The sequence below is a fragment of the Gekko japonicus genome, unplaced genomic scaffold (genome assembly GCF_001447785.1).
Source record: "Gekko japonicus isolate JY-2015 unplaced genomic scaffold, Gekko_japonicus_V1.1 scaffold150, whole genome shotgun sequence".
In the NCBI taxonomy this organism is placed as follows: Eukaryota; Metazoa; Chordata; class Lepidosauria; order Squamata; family Gekkonidae; genus Gekko; species Gekko japonicus.
In genome coordinates, this window is record NW_015160839.1 from 487,776 (window position 1) to 514,709 (window position 26,934).

The following is a 26,934-nucleotide window of genomic DNA, read 5'->3' on the forward strand; positions in this document are numbered from 1 at the left end:
CCATTGCACAGCTCAGCACAGATGAAAGCAAGATCCAGTCAAAAGAGTAAAGAATCCACTCAAAGCACACATGAACCATTCTTGAGCACTGACAATGAATTAGGATGAACCTGAATGATGTATGTTCATGTACATCCATAAGGAGGAACGATTACTTTCTGAAGTGCGCTCATCACCTGCAGTCTGACAGCATCAAACTAGAATGAGTTCCAACTTGATAGATCAAGATGGGTGGCAGTATTTGTCTGCAGCAGCAGAAAAGAGCAAGAGTCCAGGAGCACCTTAAAGGCTAGCAAAATTCATGGAGGGTAGAAGCTTCCATGAGTCACCACTGTTCATTTCTTCAGATATCGCTAGAATGTGAGTCCATCCGTCCTTATAGTTGGATAGCAGAGTGACTTCAGATGCTGAATGACAATGATGTGATGAATGATATGATATGCAGAGCAGTAGTAGGCATAGAGAAATCAGCATTGGTAATAAGACAGGAAACCTAGGTCTTCATTCAGTCCAAGAGGATGCATTGTCTTGAGCCTCATTATCAGTTGCAATTCATCCTCCCTCTGAAACTCTTCCACTGAAGTACCGTGGCCTTCAATTCTATTACAGAATGTCCAAAGGGGTTGAAATTCTCCCATACTAGTTTCCTAACATTTTAAACACCTGATTCTATTTCTATTTACTTGCATCAGGACTGTCCAGGAAGAGGAACTATTCCTCCTTAGAGGTTTTTGTCAGCTGTGTTCTAACGTTGCTAATTCATTCACTGGGAACTCTGAGTGGATCGTTTACTCTTGCGCCTGGGTCTTGTTTTTCTCTGTGCTCTGCAGTGTAATGAATACACCTGTGTCCCCAGGAAACTGCACCTTCTGACCTCTCTTTGCCGTACCTTTCTCCCTACTTCTCCTTTTGTGGTGCCTTGCTTGCTCTGCCTACTGAATGAAAACCATCACACAATTGACAAACTGGGCTCCAGTTTACAAAAAGCCGAGTGCCACATTACATTCATTAGCCTTTAAGATGCCACAAGATGTTCCAATGTTTTGGCTGCAGCAAGGTTACACAGCTACTCCCCTTTTTTCCTTCAGCTGAATCAGAGTACAATTATGTTGAGGTTATTACAGGAAGCCTATTAACACATATCTGAACAGAGGTGACTCCATGTTCTCCTCTTAAGCACAATTCTTTCTTGAACCGCTCCAAATTCAACAAGATGGTATTGACTAAAGCATTCCAAGTTTCCATGGCCAGCATACCCAAAAGATGTTCAGATGCTATGGTTTTCCAAATATAATGGATATTTATTAACTTAAGATTTTTTATTTTATTTATTTATCACATTCATACCCCGCCCTCCCAGCCGAGGCCGGCTCAGATGACCAAGTGAGGGGTGATTCAGTAGTAGACTTGAACCCCAATTCAGAAATTTAGTCAGGATTGCTAGCGTATGTCTCTGTCCATGTTATCCTAATTTCACTGTTTACATCCTCTGGGGTACCCAGATGCTAGGACAGAATATACATACATATATATTCCCCTTTTCAGGGGATGCAAGTTGGAAAGCACAATTCCTGTTTCTTTTCCAAAGGCTGGAGAACTCCTGTGCATCTAACCTTTCCCTAAGCAAGCATCTAGATCAGGGGTGTCAAAAGACATGCTTAAAACATTAGCACCCTTGCAATATTTTGTTTATTTAACAGTATCTGATAACTGACACCTTTTGCTCTGAATTATTGCATCAAAATGTCTGTGCTGTTGCAATCTTGAGTATGCTGTTCAGGTGTGTATCTGTAACCTACAAACCTACGATGATGCAGCAGCAGCAGAACTGGAAGAAGAAGCAGAAGACAGCCAGTTCCACTGCGAGCCTGATAGAAGCCCTCTGGGGGCCTCATCTGGCCCCCAGGCCACATGTTTGACACCCCTGATCTAGATGTCTCACCCATGCATAAAGCAGGCTATTTGATATTAGTAGCAAATAGTTTTCATTTTCACTATTGTGCTTTAGGGACAGGGATACAGTGTGTCCTTGAATTGCAAATACTGAAAACATTTAGTAAAAAAAGTTTTTATCTACAAATAATGTGTCTTTCTGAAGGGTCCAACACTACCTTCACATGTTTGCTATTTAATTTATTGGATAAACTAGTTTAGAAAGCAGAGTCAACAACAATAGAGAATATTAGTTGTCATACCTGGGCCAGTTTGTCGCTGCATTCATGTTTGGTTGTTACTGGCTGACCCGATTGGGCTGGAGGGCAGTGGAAGCCTTCGGTTCTACCTTTGATGGAATATTCTGGTGTTCTACCTTCAGTAATCAGCAAGGCCAAGTTGACAAGGAACTCTTCCGCTTCGTACTCGAAGTACTCATCTATAGTGTCTAACAAAGAGACCAAAGCACCCAATTATATATGAGCACCAGAACAAATAGTTAATCACATGCAATTGCTTTGGCAAAATTCAACCACATTCCATTTTGGGTTGCCAGCTTCCAGGTGGGGCCTGGAGATCTCCTGGAATTAAAACTAATCTCCAGAAGACAGAGATTAGTTCCCCAGGAGAAAATGGCTACTTTGGAACGTTAAACCAAGCTGATGCCCATCCCCTTGCTAAACTCCACCCTCTCGAACGCCCCACCTCCAAATCTCCAGGAATTTCCCAACCGAGAGCGGGCAACCCTAGTTCCATTTCTTTATTCCTTTCAGAAACAGCAGACAACTTGCATCTTCATCAGATTGCCTATGCCATATATTTTTGCCTTTTTTATGTTATAAAAAAATCAGAAACTATTCTCACAAGTAAATTATGCTTCTAGTCTTTCGTTAAAGGTCAAGACATTTTATGTAATAGTAAAGCCTCCATCTAGACAGCTTTGATTTCCAGCACTGAGATCCTAATATCCAAAGTTCAAACAGGTTGCATCCACAAAGATTTGCCCACAATAACTCACACAGCTCAATGTAACCGGTGCAGGACAAGTACTCTATCTGCCGGTTCATATACATTTATTGTAATCGGCAGACCCCTTTTCTCCAAGGCATACCACACCACAAAACTAGTGCTGCTGTCACCTTCAGAAAGGGCTCGCAACAGAACGGGCCCTGTTTAGTCTAAGAAATAAATTCCTTAGCCTCTAAGTATCTGAGATCCAAGTAAACTGATGGTTCATTTCTTTCAGTCCCTGAGAGGTGTCGAAGTTCAAACCAAAATCACAACACACTGTGATGAAAACATACTAGCAATTATTAACTCCACAGAAGATTAAATAGGTAACAAACAGATGTAAAACATCTACAGGAATTACAAGAAGTGTCCAAAAGATAAATAGCAAAAAAAATTACCAAAAATGTTGATAACACTAAGAAAATATATACAATAATACACCCGGATCTGGGTAGCCCGGGCAAGCCCGATCTCATCAGATCTTGGAAGCTAAGGAAGGTCGACTCTGGCAAGTCCTTGGATGGGAGACCTCCTTGGAATACCAGCAGTCGGGAGGCAGGGGCAGGCTTCATTCAGCCACCTCTCTGAATATCCTACAGGCCCCCAGTAGGGGTCAGTCAGCAGAGGTTGCCATGACTTCCAGGTGCACATGCACACACATATATAAAGAAAATATATACAATAGGAAAATACTGATTTGCATGTTATACTGTGTCAAATTTGAAGTGTTTACAATTATTTCCTTTCCTTTACTAAATAAGCTTGTAGAGGCAAGCAGCATATACTTAGAAATGCCTCTCCATAAATATAAACCCAGTATTTTGAACCCCTCAAATTACTTGTAAAATGGCAGAGCAGGCCGTATCAGCGTCCAATTAGAAGCTAATCTCCACCCCATCCTTCAATATGTAGGCGCAGAGACTTCTTTGCTACCTTCCAGGTAGACCTTGATGTTGATGGATGCCTGGCTGGTTTAGAAATAACATCACCCTCCTCCATAATTTCGGAGGAGGATGTTGACATGCAAGCCTGACTGAAACCTGGCTAGAGCATACCAGGCCAGCCACTTTCCTCTCAGTTGACTCCAGAGGGGTTTGCAGACCTTCATCCTCCTTGACTGAAAGGCTGGGAAGGGGAGGTGGCTAATCTTCTGGGCGTCCTCCGAAGATAACCTGGAGCACCGAGTAGCCAGTTTTGTTCGTCTTTTGTGCCTGGTGCTGGGTACCAGGGGACAGGGTTAGGAATTCTACTGGTTTGCCATCCACTCTGCTCACCAGTGGCCTTCCTGGCTGAGCTGATGGGGGTGATCTCTGCACCAGTGTTGGAGATGCGAACTCTGGGCTGGGAGATGCCAGGAGATTTGTGGGCGCGGGGTCCCACAAATGCCATAGGGTCCACCTACCAAAGTGGCCATTTTCTCCGGGGGAACTGATCTCTGTCGTCTGGAGATCAGCTATAATTCCAGGAGATAACCAGGCCCCACCTGGAGGCTGACAAGCCTGAATGTGGACATTTCAACTCCCATCACCTTGTCTGGCCAGACTCAGGACTTCACAGCCATCACAGGAACCACGAGACTGTCCCCCGTTGTTTGGGGCCCGACACATAAGACCGCACCATTACTAAAACCAGTTCACTGGCTACCAGTCTCCTTCTGCGTGAAGCTCCAAGTGCTGGCTTTGACCTATAAAGCCTTTCATGACATGGGGCCCCCCGTATATCTCTCCTGTGGCTACTTACTGTCAAGGCCCCACGACTTTCCGTCCAGCCAAGGGGCCCCAAGCAGCTACGGTGGCCACATGGAGCCAGACAGCCCCTCTCTATTTCCCCCAGAAACTGAATTAAATTACCTTTCATTTGATTAGCCCGTGCCCCCCATAGATGCCCAACTTCAAAAAAATCCTGGCTACAGGCCTGTCTGCTTAAGCTTTTCTTTTTGAAAGGAATGCCTGCCCTTTATTAAAGTTATTACAGCATTTCCTGTAGAAACCCCCAAATTATGGAACGGCCTGCCAGAGGAAGTAGATAAGAGCACTTTCTTCAGGAAGACTTAGAACGTTGCACAAGCCTGCTCTGTTTCTACTGGCCTTTGAATGCTACATGTGCTTGCTTGGTTTTGGGGCCAGAGGTCTAGAACATTGCACCTTTTGGATTCCCTGATAATGGAAATTAGCATCTCTCCCCCCCCCCCCCCCCCCCCAGCCTTGGGACAAGTGGCACATACTGCATAGGCTCACGCGGCGAATTCACTGCCCTGGTCTTGCAGGTTTGTAAGTATGGCACTGCTACTTTTTAATGGCTTGTTTTTTGGGGAGGGGGGGACAATCTGCGATTTTAGGACTGTATTTGCTGCATATACTTTAATGATGTTAGTTGCTTCATGCTAAAAATAAGCAGGACACAACATTTTCATATCGTTAGATAAACGTTCTACAGAGCTTTGCCCATGGTAAAGCTGGAAAAGCAAACAGGGTTTGATTAGTCTGCCAGGAACGTGCTTCTGCTTCATACATTTGGAACGCACCAACGGGTGCATTCGCAGTACTGGTACATCGAGTGTCATCTTGCCATTTCATAAAGCAAAAGCTTTGGCTTAAATCCAGATTCTCCCTGTGACACTGTCGCTGGACTAAGGAAACAGAAAGGCTGTTACCACTGTAGTGCCCTGGCTATGGACTGCCCAGCTGGAGGAGGTGAGGATGGTCTTCCTCATTTTCACAAAGACCAACTGATCTCAGTGGCCAGTTCTAATTTTTCATCAGTCTTCTTAATGATTGTTTTCTTGCTGATAACCACTTTGAACTGGTATAATAAATACCTATAAAAGCTACTGACACGTCTTTATTTCGCCCTTCCTTTCCAGGAGCTCAGGGCAGGAAATACAGCCATCCCCCGCCCATAAGCCCTATGAAGTGGGTCAGCCTGAGAAACAATGCTTGGCCAAAGGTGACCCAGTGAGCTTCACAGCTAAGTAGGGATTTCAACACGGGTCTCTGATAGGGTTGCCAGGTCCCCTCTGGCCAGCAGCAGGGGCTTTTTTGGGGGGGTAGACGCTGAACTGCACGCTGTGGAAGGTCAGTAGTTCAGCAGTTCGAGACCCGAGTGTGCCGCATGATGGAGTGAGCTCCCAGCTCTAGTTCCAGCTCCTGCCAACCTAGCAGTTTGAAAGCAAGAAATTGCAAGTAGATGAATAGGTACCACTTTGGTGGGAAGGTAACAGCATTCCGTGCGCCTTGGTGTTTAGTCATGCCGGCCACATGACCACGGAAACGTCTTCGGACAGCGCTGGCTCTTCGGCTTTGAAATGGAGATGAGCACCACAACCCTAGTCGGATTCGACTGGCTTTCGAGCAAGGAAACCTTGACCTTTAGGAGTACCAGATCCAGCTTGGGAAACTCCTGGAGACATGGGGATGGAGCCTGGGGAGGACAGGAACCTTCATGGGGAAGAATGCCAAAATATCCGCCCTCCAAAGCATTCATTTTCTCCAGGAGAACTGTTTTCTGTAGGCTGGACATGAGCTGTAATTCTGGGGGATACCAGGGTCCCAACCCAAAACCTCCAAAGGAAGTTTAGAAAACTAATAAGGGCCCAAAAGTTGAAAACATCAATAATTATAGACAAAAGTACACGTATTTATTTTAAAAACAGTTAAAAACCTTGTAGGGGCCCAAGCAAAGCCTCATAATATAATCAAAGTGACAAACGCACAAATGGAACCATATATTACCTGATGCGTTTTGGCCCCAAAAGAGCCTTCATCAGAGGTCAAATAGTACAGAATACAACATACAACAAAGCCCCTGTTACACTTGTAAGCCAATAAACAACTGATAGGACCAAAAATGGAATGTTCCAATCTGGAATTGAATGACACACCAGAAAATTTTTTGTGGGGCCACAAATGTTATCTGGCCTTGTGTCAGAAGCAATTACATATATTGGAGATAGTAAGGTGATTGTACTTTTAATCTTAGGACCTAAACTGGAAGGTACATATTGGCAATATTATTTTCTCCAATATATGTAACTTCCACTGACTTAAGGCCAGATACATTTGTGGCCTCATAGATCGTTTTGTGTCATTCAGTTCCAGATTGAGGCTTTACTTGAACCCCTACAAGGTTTTTCACTGTTTTTGAAATAAACACGTGTACTTTTGTCTATAATTATTGATGTTTTCAACTTTTGGCCCTTTATTAGTAAACTTCCTTTGTAGGCTCTTCCTTGGTTGGTTTAGTTTCTCTTCCTCTTTTTTCATGTATACCAAGGTCCCACCTGGAGGCTGATGCCTCTAGTCTCTGAGCTCCTGATCAGACACACTAACCAGCCAAGTGATGTTATCTTAATGGGAAGGTTTGGGGTGTTTTTTTAAAAAAAATCTCTTTACATAATTGGAGGAACTGACTATGCAAAGGAAAGAATGGCAGATCTTAGTTGGTGTAGGCTTCATGTTAGAGAAACAGTACTAGTGGTGTTGCTATAAGGCTGCATACCCAAATATTCTTGCAACTGGCTGAAACAAGCAGTAGGCCCAAAGTCATGGCAATAAACACAATTTACTTGCTTACTTTTAAACTGCCTATGTCTCGACGAAAAGACACAGCGAAACATCTTGTTACATTATGCACAGTACTTGAGCAAGAATCTGTCTGTAAAGATAAAATGCTAGTATTCTCTCTATGAGTAACCTTAACAAAACATTAAAAACAGGGTTCCACAAATACTGGCTTGGCAGCCAACCAACAAGGTTGGCTTTCTCCTTGCTGCCTACATACACACCAAAAATATTGTTTCTTTTCTATTTGGTTTTTATTTTTATGTTTACTTTCTTTTTGTGGTTTTGTAATGAAAAATATAAATATTGTTATCTTTTTGTAATGAAAAATCATAAATAAATTTGTAAAATAATAATAAAATTATTTAAAATATTTTTTGCCATCAAGTCACAGGTGACTTACGATTATCATGTGGGGTTTTCAAGGCAAGAGATGTTTGAGGTGGTTTGCCATTGTCTGCCTCTGCACCGCAACCCAGGCATTTCTTGGTGGTTTTCCATTCAAGGACTGACCAAAGCTGACCCTGCTTATCTTCTGAAATTGGTCTAGTCTGATCTACTACGTTTTCCTGATCTACCACATTTCCCGGTTAAGAGGGAAATGCTGTTCACACAAATTACAAAGATGATCTGGCTCCAATAGTAATAGGAGAAAGAATTTTTTACTTACAAAAATAGAAGCACATCTTACATTCATGTAGGTATATTTAACTTATTGTGAACAGATTAACTTGAAAAAGTTAACTTGCTACAGCAATAAGCCCATGTAAGTGAGAGAAGATGAGAGATCCTATATAAATGAAACAGAAGGCAAGAAATGGCTAAAGGGCTCAACATCTAACCAATGAGAGGTTGGGGCCAGCTACCAAGTGTACCTGAGCAGAGAATTCTCTTAATCCTTTATCTCCCAGATCCTCTTGCAAGCAGAGTTACAATATCCAACAAAGGAAATGCAAGTATGTCCCTTTTGTACCTGCTCTCCAGTGAATGGTTTAAAGGAGGGTGAATGGTTTAAAGGAGGTATATATATTTGTAATGTCCCTTCCGGCCTAACTCATCCCAGCATAAGACATTGTCTCTGGCACCATTTTAAAATAGCCAATTTTCTCCTTCTGCCGCTAGCAGCTTTTTAAGAACTTACACCTATGGGAAAGGATATACTAAGCAGAGGACTTCCCCTGCTATTCGCCAGAATTAAATGTATGGCTCCTACTGACAACACAACAGCCATATATACTTATTCACTATATTTCGAAACCATTTTTCTTCATTGCTCAAAGCAGTTTATGGATTCCTGGTTAAACATGGCCAGTACCCCAAACCCTTCGTTGCTTGTTTCACTTCCATTTCTGTTTGAAGCTAATCTCAAGTGCTATTTTATAGAAATCGTACCTGCTAACTACTTCTACCATGTTTTGTAAAGCAAGTCTGTATTAGTTCATGGGATCCTTTCTAACAATGACATGGAATCCTTTGTAATGATGAAATATTCCAGCTCAAAGCCTCCATGTTGGACGGGACAACAGACTGCTGTCATTACTACTCAGTGGTGTTATGGGCCAAAACTCTCATCGCTAGAGCAGTGGAAAAGAGCAAGAGTCCAGGAGCCCCTTAAAGACTAACGAAATATGTGGCAGGGTATCAGCTTTTATGAGTCACTGCTCACTTCTTCAGACAGACTAGCACGGCTACCCATCTAGCACGGCTAGAGCAGTCATTGTTAATAGAATCATCATCAAACCAAATGCCAAGGTCCTGTGTTAGGTCTACATGGTACTACACCTTTCATTAAGATCAATTAACGTTAGCATATAGCACCTTTAATAATCAGTGGGAAAAGACGTGTGGTACCCAGGAAATGTCCTTCAGGATAGGTTTTAGAGCGCTGGTATGCCTACCATACATAATAGTTTATAAATCTCAGCTTTTAGCATTCACCACCTCTCGTGCCAAGTGAGGCTTTACAAGGAACATAACAGAGTAGTCATTGTTACAGTACAAGTCCAGTCTAAACTAGTACAAGGAATTAAAATTCAGCAACCCGCAGTAGATAAAGCAGCAGCTGGCAGGGCTCTTCATAAATTACATTGAGATACTTGATTCCAGCAGATGCATAATGTAACAAATCCCCTTGTTTTATGTTTCTATCACAAAGCACCTCCCTCCCCCTCCTCCGCTGTGAAAACAATACAGGCCTCATTTTTGCATTGTATTTCAGTGGTACCAGTCCAAGTATTCCGAATGACTACAAATTTTAAAAAATGTTTATGATTCAGAATAGTTTAGCTAAAGAAGAGGGAAGAGACGCATCTTTTCTCCCACCACCACGACTCTGGCGGTACGGCTAGAGGAAAAAAATCCAAGGCAGCAGACAACAGTCAGGTATGATGACAAAGGAAGTTCAATTGAACACTTCACGGAAAACTGGGAAGTAAAAAATGTAATAGTGCTAACGCAGAATGGCTGAGCAGACAGACAGTGAAGTTGCCACCGTGTTATCTTGATACTGTTTTCTATAAAGACTAACACCGCCACACTGGAATGATTCCTAAAGAAGACCTACTTCCTTTAGAAAAGGCCAAGCTGGAAGACAATCTGAAAAAGCAACTCGGGTTTTAGAAATATAGATGTCAGTTGAGTAGTTTGCTCTCAAATGTTGTGGCAGGTTTCACTGAAACTTGTGACTGAAGACTACACCTTTGTGCAAGAGATTCTAGGATTCAGCTTAACCTGAAACTACCTGACAATGTAGTAAACTCTTGAGTTGCACACCATGACCTTCCTGCTTAAGATCAAAAATAATAGTACTACCCTTTTTCTTTGGAACGTAGCAAAGTGATTACATATAAGCATGTCTAAAATGCTGCTAGGATGAGCTAAGGGACTTTACCTTTGCTAAAAATATACAACAATCTTTTTGTTTTAATTGCCCAGCTATTTATATTCCAGATACGAGCTGGGGGGAAATAGATCATGAAGTCCCTCTTTTAAGTAAGATTTTTTTCAAAACAAACTTGCTTGTTACCATATTTCCAGCTTCCTTAGTTTTTAACAGTGCAATCCTGAGCAAAGTTACATCATTTTAAGTCCACGGAAGTCAACAGGCTTAGAATTCCACTGTAAGTCTCCCTTTTCTGCTACCTTCTCCTCTGCAAAGAACTTTGTAAAAAAACCCTACAAAATAATGTTCCACCAGTCGGTTGGTGGAACTTTGCCCTAGGGCTAGTTCACACAATCCCCAATGTGTAGACTCTACAATGGACACTAGCAGGAATTGGGTCACATCATTTCCTCCTATACAGTTTTCAGCTACCAGGTATCATGTGGACTGGTTAAACATACCTGGATGAATAGACAAAACAGGGTTTATGCTGAATGCTGGTGGTTACTTTGCTATTTTAAGCATACTAAAGCTTGCGGAGACAAGCTGCTTTGTTTTCTGTTTAGGCTGGCCTCAGTACTTAGTCGATGTTAAAAAGTCTGACTTGCCCATATATGCCGATGTAATAATTAACATACACAGATGACCAGACAATTAATAGGGTCAATTCAGGCCGATGTGTCTGATGTTCAATCATTCCAACTGAGTTGCATGGCCATTCAGTAGAAGCCAAGCAGGAGATCCTCTGCCCTGCAATTTCTCAAGTGCTTCCATAATTTAGATCGCATCTCAGCCTAGCAGCAGAAATGCATGTAGAAGCCCATTGCTTCAGTAATTCCCTATCCTACCAGCCTTCCCTTTCAGGCCAATATAGCTACTGTCTTCTGATCTCCAGGCTGAGAACACTGTAATGTCAGTTTTAGGCATTTTAAAGCAAAACAAATCATGGAAAGAAACAGGCAAGTTGTTGCCATCAACAGTTTCCACTGTTCTGTACAGATCCATGGTTTATCCACACTTGGGGGGGGGGGAATCCAAGGGGAAGTAAAGTCATGATGTTACAACAAGGTCCTTCCTAAGCCAAAGAAACTGTTTTTGTTCTTCTTGCTCAGTATAGTAAGGATGTTTCTTCACAGCACACAGTCAACAGACTAGCTTTGATTCCAACCCAAATTTGGGAGTCATTTGTAGAGTGAAGCACTTGGCTTCTTACCTCTCTGAAGGGGGGGAAAGAATGCTCCATTCTTGCAGCAGAAATCTGGGCTGTGGATGCTCAGAGGGAAGCTAGAGCCTCCCCAAAAGGGTCTCTTCTCCTAACCAAGGAACCAGAGAACTATGCAATGACATACATGTGGCGGGTGGTGTCATTTTGTATAATGAGCACAGAATAACTCACAGGGAAAGCAATCATCATTAGCTGCTTCTGCAATGCCACATTTTTTCGCTGATGTGGAAAGCAAGAGGGCTTTCATAAAACAAAGGAAAAACAAAATGGTGGCAATGCAGCTAGACGAATCCTCTGAGGCCTTTGAAGACAGACTCAAATGTGCTGGATAAATTAAAAACTGGAGTTATAGGATTATGCAGAGAACAAAGAGCTGAGAAACCCTGACAATAAACAAACCCCTGAATATTCTTTTGGTAACTGAATATCAAATAAAATATCAGGACATACCCCTTAAGCTTCAAATAAGAAACAGGTATGTCACCTACCATTTAAAAGGGATTTCACACAACGGTGTTGCTATATGTTCTAAGGGAATGCAATGTGTTTAAAATCAACACATCTTCAAAATGTTTTCCCCCCAGCTACTTGGCAAAAGCAATAAATGTACAGAGCTCCAATGTAAAGAAAAAGCACCAACAAATGAATGTTAAGGTGTTGTGAGAGCAGTACAATGTTTTTGAGCCAAGGAAACAAGGTAAACAAATCCACATGAGGATTCGTATAGTTTGCTGACTAAACATGTACGGTTTTTGCCAAATATGACCATGAACTTATCCAAAAGCTTAGGGCAGCTGCCAATATTTTAGGATACAGATTTCTCAGGAACAAAGCGCCATGAAAAATATACACACCCAACGAAGTCTGACTGCTTCCTCACCATTCGACAAGCCAGGAGCAACCCTTCAAATGCAACTTTTAAGACACATTTTAAAACAGAAGGTTAATTCTGACAATAGTTTTCCTCCATATTAGTTTGGAAGGCAAAACATGGGCACGGGGTTTTGGTGCGTGTGTGTGTGGGGGGTTTCCTGTGGGCAAGAAAGGTCACTTTCGCCAGGAATTAGGTTTCATCCAACAGGGAAAGGCAGCTGCAGCCTCAGCTTAAGTACAATGTATTGTTCTTTAATCAAGGTATCAGACATGTTGAATCCCAGAGTGTGAGCAAGGACTCAGTCAACGAATGAAACTTGAGAGGTTCTATTTTAAATACTGTAATTTTAGACTATCAGTAAACACAAGTTCAAAACAGCATTGCTTTGCACAGCTTAAAAACTCATATCCCAGCATGGACGGTCTTGAATGTAACCATACAACATTTTACCGAAACTGTGCTGCATAGGGATTCCCCACACACACACTTGTGAAATCAAATCCTAAAATGCTGTGCCAGAATGGTTTAGTCTATTTTGACTCTTAAAAACATTCTTGCCCCTTATTTGGTTGAAGTGAAAGCTATAGGCTCACTGAGATCAAGAGGGCTAAATATATGGGCACAGATCAAGAGAGCTATATAAGAACACTTGCTTGACTAGCTTATAAAGAGACTTCGTTTCAGGTAAATATGCTTAGGACTACTATAACGTACATTTAAAAAATCAAAACTGACAAAGAGGTTGTTTTCTCCCACACGCTTAACCAGCATCTTTCACATTCTTCTATTCTCAGTTAAAAAACAGACCATAACCGGTATAAACTCTTCATAGATTTTAATTCTTGCACATTTAGTTTTATTTGTCCAATATGACTCAGTGAGACAGTTAGAAAACATAAAACAAGCAAAAATACTCAACAGTAAAGATTTTCAAAGGAACCTTTTCATGAAACTCAGCACTATCTCATAGGCTGATCTACAGTAGTGTGTTTGCATAGCTGTGACCTAGTTTCACCCCTGTGCTCCCAGAGGGTTATCCCAATTGCAAGCCTATTCTGAAGAGGGGTTATTGTTGCGTGTGTGTTTTGTAACACCCTGTGCTGTGTATTCTTAGAACACATTTTCTGAGGGCCAGGATTCACAGCTCAAAATACACAGCTCCAAGGTAACCCCAACCAGTCTGCCCTGCAAGCCAGGCAGATTAAAAGCTGCATGAGCTTTCCTAATCAAGTTTCATTCTTCCATCCCTGAATAGGTAAAGAGAAAGGAGACCATGTCACAATGACACTGGATCTAAATAAATATTGAGTGTATGGGGGGGAGGGGGAGAAACTGTCCCTAAACCCAGTGAGTATTCTTGTGTTCCTAGGGAAGGCAGAATACATAGGATAACTATGGTTATGACATACACCAAATGTTTTCCCTGTTGTGTTTTGCTCCCAGCAAAGTAATATTTATGCAAAACGACTGTGCTACAAACATCTTCAGGAATTTCTTCCCCACAATGGGCATCAGCTCTAAATTCCTCTGCAGCATCATTATTCCCCATGCAATAAAATAACTACAACATGCCCATACTTTCCACTGAAAGTGCGAGAGCCCTTGCCTTGTTCTGGGTCCAAGGTGGCTGCATTTCTCCCCCTCCCGGGTTTTGCTAGTCCTGCAAGGCTTAACACAGAGAAGAAACCCACACACACAGGACACAGGTTCTTGAAGCCTTGTTCCCTAAAAGCCAGACACTCAGTCCTAAACCTTACAGACCTATAAACTTGTTCCTTACATTTCATTGTTGTCACAGCAGTTTCATACACACACCTTTGGCTGCAGAAGGGGCATCATCCCTTGGAAAACAGCCTTAACTTGGATGCAGAGAGCACCTGTGAAGTCGGCTATTCCTGCACTGGGCCAGGCTTTTCAAGTTACTCCAGAATAAAAGAGCAGGCAACTTTGCTGCAGTTCCTGTACCACTGAGATAACGCGAAAACTCAGCAACTGAGCCAACTACTGCTCAAATCTACGTTTACAGAGCAGCTGTTCTCTTAGTGACTGAGTTATTGGACTTAGACCCAAGAGATCTGGATTCAACCCCCGTTCCAACCATGAAGCTCACTGGGTAGATTGAGCGACCTACTTTGTCTCAACCTAACTTCTCTCACGCAGCTGCTGCAAACATAGGGTCTCTTTGTGTTTGCCACTGCCTAACTGGGTATTTACATCTCCCAACTTAACTAGAAACTTGCCATGGAGAAATGCCGTTCTTTCACATCTCCTTTTAAAAATTCTGCATAAAATACACCTGTTTAAAAGCTAGGATTCTCAAAGCCTTCTGGCTAAGTGAAAGTTCCTCTGAGGCACTACAGTCTCATAGCAGCAAGAGCAGAACCGCTGCCCACACGGAGTAGAAATTTTTGGGCCCCCCCAATACAATCCACACATTCTATCCAACTCTAGAATTGTGGTACAAATAAGCCTGAAGACATACTGTCCCCAGCTGTGAAGACCCAGCTAAAGCTATGCCTGTTAAGAACACTGAACCTTTACACCCAGGTTTATCTTGGAATGCTTTTAGCCAAGGAGTGCATGCAGCCCTATCTCCAAACAGAACCCTCTGTGTTGTTTTGCCCCTGCCCAAGAGCAAGCCCAGTCGCCCTTCATTTACAATCCATCAGACAGATATGTTTAAACAAAGGTTCCACCACAGATTGTCACAGATTGTTCCAGGTACTGAGGGCCGTCCTTCTCTCCCCTTCATTTTTATGCACTATTTGCATGTTTAAACAATTCTAGTTCCACAACCAATTTCTTTTTTAAAGGCACTTTTTTAAAAAAAAGCTGCAAAGCTGCTCTGGGAAAGGGTCTTCATGATATCGAAAGCACCATTCTTTCAGCAAGGCACACAGCCAGCCACTGCTACAAACTAGCAGAACCATTTCCTGACTAAATTGACAAAAAAATTAATTAGGTGTGTATGAGAAACGTGATGAGTGCACTTCTAAACATGCAGCAACATTTTCTTAAAGACACTGCTTATTTTTTTATGTTTCCATTTTGGTCACACATGCAAACCTTCCCTTCCCCCCATAAGTATATTATAGCCAAAAAATAAATAAAAATCCCTGCATTACACAGGGAACAACTCTCTCTACATATACCTGTGTGTGACCTCTGCCTTAAAAGTGGTTCAACCAACAAGTGATTGGCTTGAGGAGATCTAAATCCCTCTATCACAGATAAATTCACAAAAGTGGTAATTTCACTTGTAGAGCTGACTGCCTTGTGTTCCCTTCCATATCTTCCAGTGTGCTCTTCACATCTTCATGACTGACCCCCATATTTGTAGCATTTTCTGCTTAACAAAGCCCTGTGTGCTACAGCAAGCTGACTAAGGTATCCTGATGAGATTTCAGGGCTTTTACCTTGTGACAACACCCTGATATATAAGAGTAAAAGTTCAACTGAGCAATTGTTTCCACAAATTCTTAAACTTCTCTGGGGGGTGGGGTCTATCTCTCTCTGGACAGAATAGCACTATAGGATATGCACAAGTTGTACTGGAATTTGCAAAACCCGTTGAATATTTACCCTCCTAACAGACTGTAGTTTTAAAAAGCCCTATTGAATAAATGCCCTATATGAGGAATGCAGCATTATCTCCACAGAGGACACACCAAAACTACCTGCACATTGAATCATGTTTACAGACTGTACACGTGGCTTAAGGATACCCAAGTTCTTCAAGCTTCCTCAATTATAAGCCTAAAACATATCAGTTGACTGCCACAAGAAGACCCAAACTACTTGAATCATTCTGTTTGGAGCCAGAATGTTGTGAATTGGGCAGGACACGAGCACCAATGCCGTCTCCACATTGGATCAACTGATAGAAGCAAGTGGCATATAAAGTAAATACAGCTATGCACTAAATAAGCTCAATGGAGCTGAAAATGGATTCAGACGCCTGTTCGTTCTCCTCCCCCCCCCCCTCGGGCCAGGACAACAGGAATTCTGTGGGGGAAAAAAGAAATAAACTGCATACCTACACACTTTCTACAGGTGAGGATAGACCAGGAGCCCCTTCTTCCCTTTACCAAAGCACTGACAACCTGACAGCACTGATGAATTGGTAGGAGAAAATGGAAGCAGCAAGCATATACCCTGCACTGAGGGTGTGTTTGACCTCACACTGCAGGACACCTTTGGTATAGTGATGGAATACTTCAGGTAAAGCTGGGTGACCTGGGTTCAACGCACTGGAAAGAGCTGCACACTGCAAGGCCATTCTCAAAAACTTTTTTTTTTAAGTTTCAATGTGTCCTCAAAGGCCCCGCTTGAACACTGGGTGCAGTCCTAACAACTGTTCAGTTCTGAGTACATATGTCCTAAAGGATGTTGACTACGCTGGAAATAATTCTGAGGTGAGTACAAAGATGAAAGAATGTCTAGAAGACAAATCCTGTGAGCAAAGGCTGATGTACTGAGTACGCTCAGAACAGATTATAAGCTAAATATACACCTTTTTTATTTTTTTAGATAGGCTTTCTTCTGCACAATTATTTTGTTGGATGGAGTCTCCGCACAAGTCGGTTATAGCAGACCAAAGACATTAGCAAGTTCCAAAATTTTCAGTTATTTTTGTTTTGTTTTTGCTATTGTCCCCCTGATCCATTAAGGACAGAACAAGCAAATAAATCTGTCTTCTGCACTTTGAATGAAGATAAACCCTGCGGCATCCCTAAACCTAAGAGAGCTCAGCACTAGAACAAAAATATCGGAATCCTATTGTCGTCCGAAAGATTTCCTTCCTTGGAAATTTTCAAGGGAAAGTTGGGAGCCATCTGTCACGGATAGTTTAGCTACAGATGTCCTGCCTTGAGGCAACAAGACTTGGCCTTGATCTCCTTTCCAACTCTATGAGAATTAGATAACCAGCATAAACGTCGTATCAGCCAGCAAAAATAAATGAATTCCTGAAATCAGCAAGACTTCGTATTACATTTTAAAAACTGCTATAAGAATGAAGGCAAACAAATTTGCTTACTGAAAGACTTAGCATTGCTGTCCCCGTCCCCGTCCCCATTAAAGAGTGATGGAAAGAGGGGGGAAATGCCAATCACAGATTCAGCAGCTCTCATGCCATACAACATAGTGACTTTAGAAGAGAGACTTAGAAGTCCACAAGCTGTTTGAAGGGGGAAGACATGTGAAAAGGGGAAAGTTATGAATTAGGCTGCTTGGCCTTGAGCATGCATCTTTTGAACTTTTAACCGATTTTGATGGGGAGGCTTATGCATAAACAGGCCTCCATGTTTTTGTCATGAGGCATCCCTCAGCTGTATCTTTACTCACTAGGGGACAGCTCCTTCCCTTTCCAGGTTAGCTAGACAGTAGAAAGGCCCCCAAGTTTCTCAAATATGAAGACACACACATGACACACACATTACTTTATTTGTTTACACATACATTTGTCAAGAGAAAGAAGCTTTGAAACAAGACAGCCCAGTATCAATACTACTTACAAAGACATGGTGGCCATAATCCAGAGGCCTGAATGCCCTGTGATGTGTACACGAAGTTCACATTCAAATGTGTGTCTTCAATCACTTACATGGAAGAGGCAGCTCTGTGCACTTAAAGCAGTAAGTGTACACAGTTGCACCTTCCACTGAAGGGAACAGAGAAGCTGCTGCAAACATGGACACACCATGTGCCTGGTGCAAGCTCCAGGAAGAACTTCTAAAGGAGGGCCATGAGTGCAGAGGAGGACTTATGTGCCCCCAATTTCTCATAATCTTCTGCAGAGCAGGAAACTATCAGCAAGTTCTTGATGAGCACGTTGAGCATTCCATTTCCAGAGACCGAACTGAGATATCCAAGCACCTGTACTTCTCTGTATTGTAGAGCTGTAATGAGAGCTTTAGGCTGCTTATCCAGCATGCTGGATAACTTGAAAGGATGGCTACCTGTGGAATGCATTTCTTCATGCAATGTATTTCTTCAGTCACTTATGCTATCCTTCACTACAACAATATTCTTATAAACCACGGCATTTTACTAGGACTGTGAAAAAGCTTACAGATTGAGTATGTTCTTCCACATTCCTGTAGAGAGTGACGACACGGCTCAGAAAATCTAGAAGCTCACATCTTTCCAGGCTACCAAGAGTTGCACATCAATAGAGTTAATGTATCCTATTAGAACCCTGTATGTCTTCAAAACGTCATCTAACACGTGCAAGAGCCCTCTTCAGACATTCGTCCACATGTGCAATTAATATATATGGGCAGGGGGAACAAGACTATACCTCCTGGCTCCACCCCACTGTGTACATGTTCATCTGAATGTCTGCAAGAAGACCATACGTATGTGGGCTCCTCCGTATGATCAGGAATGCTGCAAGAAGTAAGGTCCCAATCAGGCAGAAGAGCGAACACACATCAGGAGCTGGATGCAGATGTTCAGCTGAATGGCTGGCAAAGCCAGAAGGCACAATCCCTCTCCCCACCCTGCACAAGTAAACACCCAAAAAGGGCTAATATTGTCAAGTATAAGGACAATGGCGTGTTCATTTTCAACTTCAAATTAGTTTTCAGGTAGCCAAACGGCTGGTTGCTATTTGTATAACCTTTCTTTGCCCTTAGCTTAAGCATAAATAAATGACAAAGACAGATAATGCTGTGATGATCTTTGCTATTACAACGAATGAAAGTACTGTAATAATTTCCTTGTGTTTTGAAAGAACTTTGACCTATGTAACAAAAAAAAAGAACACAAAAGAAGCACTGTCAGCCAAGTCTTTTGTTTTCACAGTAAACAATAAAAGCAAGCAATACTTATGACTATAAGAAAGCTCTTCTATGGTAACATTAAAGGGGATATTGTGCATATATAACTGCCGTGCCACCGGGGGTGGGGGTGGACAAGAGAATTTAACACAAATTATTCTGAAAAGCATTTGTTTCCCTAGTTTTACCACTAGAATAACTATAGGAAAAGAAAACACGTAACCACATAGAATTCAAACCTGATATGAAATAGTTTTATGTTAAACTGTTCACAGCTCAAGTTTTAACTATGGAATTATTAACACGATTATTCAATAACCTGAACACTAATTTCAGTACCTACCACTGATCATTATTCTTTTTGCTGTAAAAATAAATGGAGTGTTTCTGAGAGACAGCAGCTCATTCTTTTCTTGCTTATCAGCCCTCCCCCCCTTCAGAATAAACAATTCAGAATTGTTTTCAACATCATTTTGTCATGGCAAGTTGACAAACTATTAAATGGAAATTATCTTTGTTTACTATTGACATGCAGACAGAAGAAACCGCAGTCTGTATGAGCTTAACGCCAGTCCCACCGAAGGAAGCATTCAGGTTCATAAATAACTTAAAAAGGTATTTCAGCATTTTAGAATTACTAGATTCTTTCAGTTACACACCTTCTGTAGGCAGCCCTTTGTTTCCACTGTAAACCATACTGGGATCGTTGTGGAAAAGAAGTTGTTTCCTGGCAGCAAGTGGGCTGGCTACACTGCCAGTGTTTCAGGGATCCAGATGTCTGCAGTGGCTAGAACAAAAATGTTCAGCTTTGGGTGCATACTCAGCCTCTCCGTGCAAGACATTTTTCTCCCCCACAAAGAAGGCAGAGTAAGAGTGCACATAGCAACAGAACTCACAGCCGATTGGATGGAAGGCGTGCTTAAGCCCTTAGCCGCTCACAAGGTCTACTACAGTTTCCTGTCTGTTTGGCAGTAGTATCATGTTTTCCTTTCTCCTCTTGTGAACCCAGCTGTGTTTGGGCAATTTGAGAGGAAAGAACAGCAGAACAACAAGTAGCAAGAGCCACTAAATATGGCACCAAGAGTTGCTATTAATACCATTCAGATAATAAAAGATATACAAATCGCCATTACTTTAACACACTCACAAATACCAAAAAAAGCAGCATTCAAAAAGCAAGACAGCAATCGAGATGGATCTGATTTGTGCAGTATAGCAAAAAGGTGAGAAAACATCAGTTGTTTCTAACTTCCTAGGAAGCATGTCTACATTTAACATTAACTTACACTAGATGCTTAACAAACTGCACATTCTAAAGTGGCAGGAGAAACTATACAGGAGAAAATGTTTCCTCTTAATGCACAGAAAAACTGTGCAAAAATGGAGACAATCACACAAATGCACTTATACAACTGAGCGGGTTTAGAAAGTTACCCAGTTTTCCTTAAACAGAATATTCAGCATGCACCATATACGCTCATATAAACAGGCAAAACAAACTGGACCGGGGCAGATGTTGGTCAAGTAGGAGAGATGGTTGAAGTTCAAAAGAGGGCAGACCTTAAATAATTTTAAACGCTAAAAAAAATGGTGGCTTTCTTACCCCCCTCCCAAGTCAATTACATGCCATGGCTGAATCTCTCACCTCACTCACTCTGAACCTCACAATGAGTGCTCATACTGATACATTAGCACAGTTCGCTTCTCCATGCTTCCAAAACAGACATGGAAACATTAGCTCATATTCACTTTGTCCAGCTGTTACAGGTACCCTTGCCTCGTAGGAAGGAGGAAAGGTCCTTCATTGAGAACAGTCATAAGACAGACACCCAGGTCAGGAATAACCACAGGCATTCCCTGAACTTCCATTTTAACTCTTACTTCCAGTGAAGCCAAAACTTGAGGTGTCATCTCTTTCACTGTTGGGGGCCTGCAGCTTCAGAGAAAAACACTGCAGTGGCAATATCAGGTTAACACAAGCGCCTAAGTACGAGTGTGCCCTGCTGATCAGACCAGTGGTCCATCTAGTCCAGCATCCAGTTCCACACGTCCGTCAACATCAATTGCCCTAGAAGCCCAAACAGGCAAAGACCTTGCCATGATATTGCCTCCTAGCATTCATCTTCATGTTTACTGCTTCTGAATGTGGAGGCCCCCTTTTGTCATTAGAGCTCGTAGCTACCAAAAGATCCATCCTCCAGTCCCCTTTTAAAACTAAAATTAGCATCTGTTGCTAACCCCAACTGCAGAGTCCAGTGGGACTGGACCAGGCCTCTTGGAAACTCTCCCCACAATGCTGAGCCTTGGAAGGGGTCAGCCAATGCACAGGAACAGAGCAGATGCCCTGGTTGACGCCAACAGGTCATTGCCAGAATCAGCTGCAACCTCACAGTTGGAAACAGCAGTGGTATAAAAGTCTAGTTCCATTGTCACCCATTGGGCTATATATATATCTCATTATCTATAAATTATAATTCTGCATATCAAAGCTTACATCTAGACCTCCTTGTTATATCATTATAATTAGACTGAAATACTGAGCAATCTCTAGAATCTGTTAACATTTAAATTTAAACCTTTATATTAATATCCTTGTTCTATTATTTCACTCTACGACTTCATTATGGTTGTACCAATTGTAGAATCGTTTCCAAGTATTTTGAAATGTGTAATTTGTAATTCCTTTCATCAATAAAGTTAGTTTGTCCATTTCAGCTGCTTCCAGTATTTTACTTATATATTCTTGTTTCTTTGGTGTATCCGGTACCTTCCAATATTTGGCATATAGTATTCTTACTGCAGTCGTAAGATACACAATCAAATATCTATCATCCCTATTGAAATCTTTTGGTAATATATTCAGCAACATAACTTCAGGTATAAATGGTATGATAGTACCTAAGATCTTTTGCATTAATTCATGTATCCATTTCCAATACTTTTTAATTATTTCACAATGCCACCACATATGGTAAAAGGATCCCATCTTGTTTTTACATTTCCAACATATATTAGAACATTTGCTATTAGATTTTGCTAATCTCTCCAGTGTTACATACCATCTAAAAACATTTTATAAACATTTTCTCTATATGTAATAGCTTTTGTAATTTTTATTTATTTTCCCCCAATATTTGTTCCCATTGGTCAAAATCAATATTATGACCTATATTTTGTGCCCATCAAACATCATATCATTAAGTAAAAAGGTATATAGTCTCTTTATAAACTTTGAATCTGTAGATGTCAAGGCTTTTTCAAACTCCGTCATATTTTCGTAAAAACCCAGTTTTTTTAATCTCTGTGGAATCTGGATTCTATTTGTACTTTTTGCCACCATGGCAAGTCTTCTGGTATCTTTAGTCCATTCTTGTTATCCAGCATGTCCTGATATCTTTTTGGTACTTTTTCAACATAAATATTCGGCAATGTAAAAGCCTCCAGAGGTGCAATCAATCTTGAATTTTTTTGTATAAAGGCTTTTATAGATAGTTTCCCATACTTTTAACAGTGACACTCACAGCCAATGTTGTTTAAAATATTTTTGAGAAGTTGCTTTCTCGTACCACAGAAAAGCGTGCCATCCTAACATTAGATCATGGCCTTCTAGTGGGGTTGGCAGCCCTACTTCCAGCATAATCCACTCCTTTATCCATGCTAGTGCGGCTACTCTATAATACAATAACCAGTTTGGTAGTCCAAATCCTCCTCTTTCCTTAGTATCTTGTAAAGCCTTGAGTCTTATTCTTGGACGTTTCCCTTGCCAAATAAATTTTTAAAATTGGTCCAATTCTTTAAAGATTTTTTGGTTCTGTAAAATAGGAATTGTCTGGAATAAAAATAACCATTGGGGAAGGATGTTCATTTTGATTATTGTGATTTGTCCCATTAGGGAAATCTGCAGATTTTTCCATTTTTCTAAATCTTGTTTAATTGTTTTTAAAAGTTCTTTGTAATTGTTTTCATACAAGGTACTGCATTTATTTGTCATCATAATTCCTAAATATTTTATTTTATCCTGTATTTGAAATCCTGAAGTTTCCTGTAATTGTATCTTTTGTTTGTTATCCATATTCTTGGTTAAAACTTTTGTTTTGTCCGTATTAATTCTCAATCCCACCACTTGTCCATAATCCTGTATTTTTTCTTTCAAGCTGAGAACTGAAGATTCTGGGTTCTCCAAAATAAAAACTACATCATCTGCAAATGCCAAGAGCTTAAACTCTTCTCCCTTAATTTTCTTCTCTGATTGAATCATTCAATATTTCGAGTACAAAGATAAATAAAAGAGGGCAGCCTTGCCTTGTCCCCTTTTGGATTTTGAAGTTGCATGTCCATTTTCATTACAAAACCACAAAAAGAAAGTAAGCATAAAAATAAAAACCAAATAGAAAAGTAACAATTTATTAACTCTAAACCATCTTTTTTGAAAAGCCTTATCCTCTTTACCTGAAAGAATCATGTTCAACTTGTCCATTTCTGCCACATCACAGATTTTTATAATCAACTCCTCTCTAGCAGGTAGGTTTTCAGATTTCCAACACTTGGCAACCAATATCCTGGCTGCAGTAAGGATATATCACAAAATACATAGTTCATCATGCCTATATCCATCTGGTATTATATTAAGTAAATAGATTTCTGGTACTAGCTGCAATTCAATGCCCATAATCTCTGTTATTAACTGCTTAACACCCTTCCAAAATTTATACATCTTTTCACACCGCCACCACATATGAAAAAAGGTACCCACGTTATTTTTACACCTCCAACAGTTTCCTGACACCTCTTTATAGCATTTAGCCATTTTATCCGGTGACCAGTGCCACCTATAGAACATTTTAAAAATATTTTCTTTGTAAGATGTTGATCTTAAAAGTTTGACAGGCTTCCATATTTTTGACCAGACATCCATATCCAGACCATGTTCATTATCGAAGGCCTTCTCTGCGTCTAAAAAAATTAATGACAATTGTTTCTCATGATAAGAGGTGTTCCCCCCCCCAGTATATTAAACATGGGATATTTCCCCCCCATTTATGTTATTTGTTGTATTTTGTAGTGTATGTATGTCTTGTGTTTGTATATTGTATTTAGTTGAAATTTTAATAAAAATTCTGTTCTTTGGGGCAGTAAAAAAAAAGGAAACAGCAGTGGTGACTACAGAGGTTTGGAGGAGGAAGGAACCTAAGGAGTGAGACTTTGCAGCACCATACGCAAGGAAGTTGTCCTCAGGCTGAGGAGATAGGCCAGGCAGTGATACATGGGCACAAGCCATCTTTCTCAATGCACAGGAACAGCTGCTAACATCTGATAAGAGAGTTGCAACCCAGAGAAGGAGCCAGTGCGGTCACAGCTTAGGGACCAAGGACGTGACAAAACCCACCCATCCACCCCCTTGTTGAACCCAGGCAGTACTGAATTAGCCAGAAGGTAAAGTGACCCAGTATTTGTGCTATTGTGCAGGGAGTGAAGGAAGTCTGTGTGAGACTAAGAAGAGCTGTTACTTTGGCAATAATGAACATTCTTCCCTTGGCAGTTTTGGAGGGCAGATATAATAAGAGTATCATACTCTAATAGAACATGCAGATGCTCATTATGATAAAATCAAAATCATCGGACATGTGACCAGTGTTCCCTCTAAGCTGAGTTAGTGTGAGCTAGTTCATGGTTTTTTAGTCCCCGGCTCACACATTTTTGTCTGAGCTCAGGAAGGATGGCTCCAGAGCAAGCTAATTTATGCAGTAGCCAAATCGCTCGCTCACAGCTTTAATGCCAGTCGCTCACAAAGCACAATTTTTGCTCACAAGACTCCACAGCTTAGAGGGAACATTGCATGTGACTATGGGGTGCCCTATATTCAACAAGTTGAGGGCTAATTTAGTCACCTCTTTACTTAAAGATACAGAATTGCTAAATGTGCAAGCCCAGGTGCCATGGCTACTATCAGATACAATTGATCGTGCCATCCTCTCAGTGGCAAAATCCATAGGTACAATAATCAAATATAAGACAAATAATACCGAGTAAGGTCTTTTGAAATATTTTTTGGTTCCGATTTCTGCTTAAGGTGATAGCCGTATGAGCAGTACTAGACAGAGGGGTGAGGCTTTCTTTTTATGAGCAGGGGAGAGGTGTACCCTACTCCTATTGTTTATTAACAATTTTCTCCCAATGGACAGGAGTGGGTTCAGACTAATTACCCAGGAGAGTTCACAGAGCTGGCTTCTATCAAATAGAGTGGCACCTGGGAACTTCGGCACACACCCCGCAACCAGGTCTGTATTATCTACCCAGCTGTTATAAGTGCTCTGGTGCATTCGTATTCCACAGATAACTTGATATTCAATAATGTAATTTTAAAATAATGTACACTTTCTACAGCCCACCTGCCTTTTACTCTATTTACCATGTGTGCAATCTAGGAGTGGCATGGTTAAAACCACCTAAATGACAATCTCCAAGCAGTTCCAGAGTACAAGAAAAGGTTTGTTTGGTTTTTTTGCTAATGTTTTACACAATGCAATAGTATCACTACCTAGAAACAACATGTAGGATTGCCATGTAGTAGCTTCGTACTGGGCCGGGGTCTTTCAAAGACTTCCCCACCCTCTATGAAATCCTGGTAGCTGGGAAAGGGCCGGTTTCACTTTGCTTTTTCATAGTATGCAGGGACTACCACTCATCTTCCCCAAGACCAAATACCTGCCCCAGCTCACCAGCACTGCAGCTATGCAAGTTCCTTCTACTCATTGTGGGGTCACCTGGTTTTAGTCTCTTCCTCCAAAGTAGTTGGAGGCTGGCCTGCTAAGGCCTTACGCAGACTTTTCCTTCTACTGCTGTTTACCATGATTCTCCAAATCCTTCTTATATCAGAGGTAGCTTTACTGGCATCTAAATTCACTTGGACTTTGTTTCCATCTTTCCAAAGGTCATGGAAGCACACCAGTGAGGAGGTACACAGCAACTTAAAAAAAGAAAGATCAGAAAGGTAGCATGAAATTGGTAAGACCTTTCCGCGCTTTCTTAGTTTCAGCCAGGTGGGAGGGTGGTGAGGGAAATACCGTATTGACTTCATGACCTTAAATGTAAGATGATCCCCACCCTAAATATGTTATTACTTAAAAGGATTTTTATCACTGGACATCGGGCCAGAATTTTATAGCCAACTGATACTGTTTCAAGCTGTACCCATTGTTTTGATTGTTATAATTTTTTATTGTGTTTTAATGTTTAATGTTTTTAACTGAAACTGTATTTATCCTAATGATGTTACCCACCCTGAGCCCACCCACGGGATGGGCGGGATATAAATGCAAATAATAAATAAAACTTGTAAGCAAATTTAAGACACCCACACCCTTTTTGATGGCATTATCTGGAAAAAAATTGTCTTGCATTGGAGTAAATACAGTAGAGCAGGTGGTGGATAGGCAGGCAGGCACAGTTGCACACTACAAAAGCACTCTAAGCAGATGGGGGGACAACAAGAGGACAGCCGAAGAAGCACAGAAAGGCAACTGTTTGGAAAGGTCATCAGCTATTTCTCAGCAATGAGAGTGAACAAATGACATCAAAATCAGAGAAGAGCATCACAAGCAATTCTTCAGTTCCTATTCTCTTCATCCTTTCATCTATTTTTCCCTCCCAGGAATGACAAACATGCCTTT

General features: G+C 41.3%; 1 protein-coding gene across 2 annotated transcripts in view; it reads right to left on the bottom strand.

Moving 5' to 3' along the window:
• Positions 1-26,934, bottom strand: part of FAM214A (family with sequence similarity 214 member A) — a 56,905-nt gene that overhangs the window by 20,198 nt on the left and 9,773 nt on the right. The window contains exons 1-2 of one of the 2 annotated variants that reach the window (XM_015418916.1): positions 19,924-20,118; positions 2,196-2,380 (exon numbers count right to left, since the gene is read on the bottom strand). In XM_015418916.1, the coding sequence (XP_015274402.1) occupies positions 2,196-2,380; positions 19,924-19,960 (222 nt within the window). In that variant the 5' untranslated portion in view covers positions 19,961-20,118. Of the gene's footprint in view, positions 1-2,195; positions 2,381-19,923; positions 20,119-26,934 lie in introns of those variants that run through there. The other variant, XM_015418924.1, reaches the window with a different exon arrangement.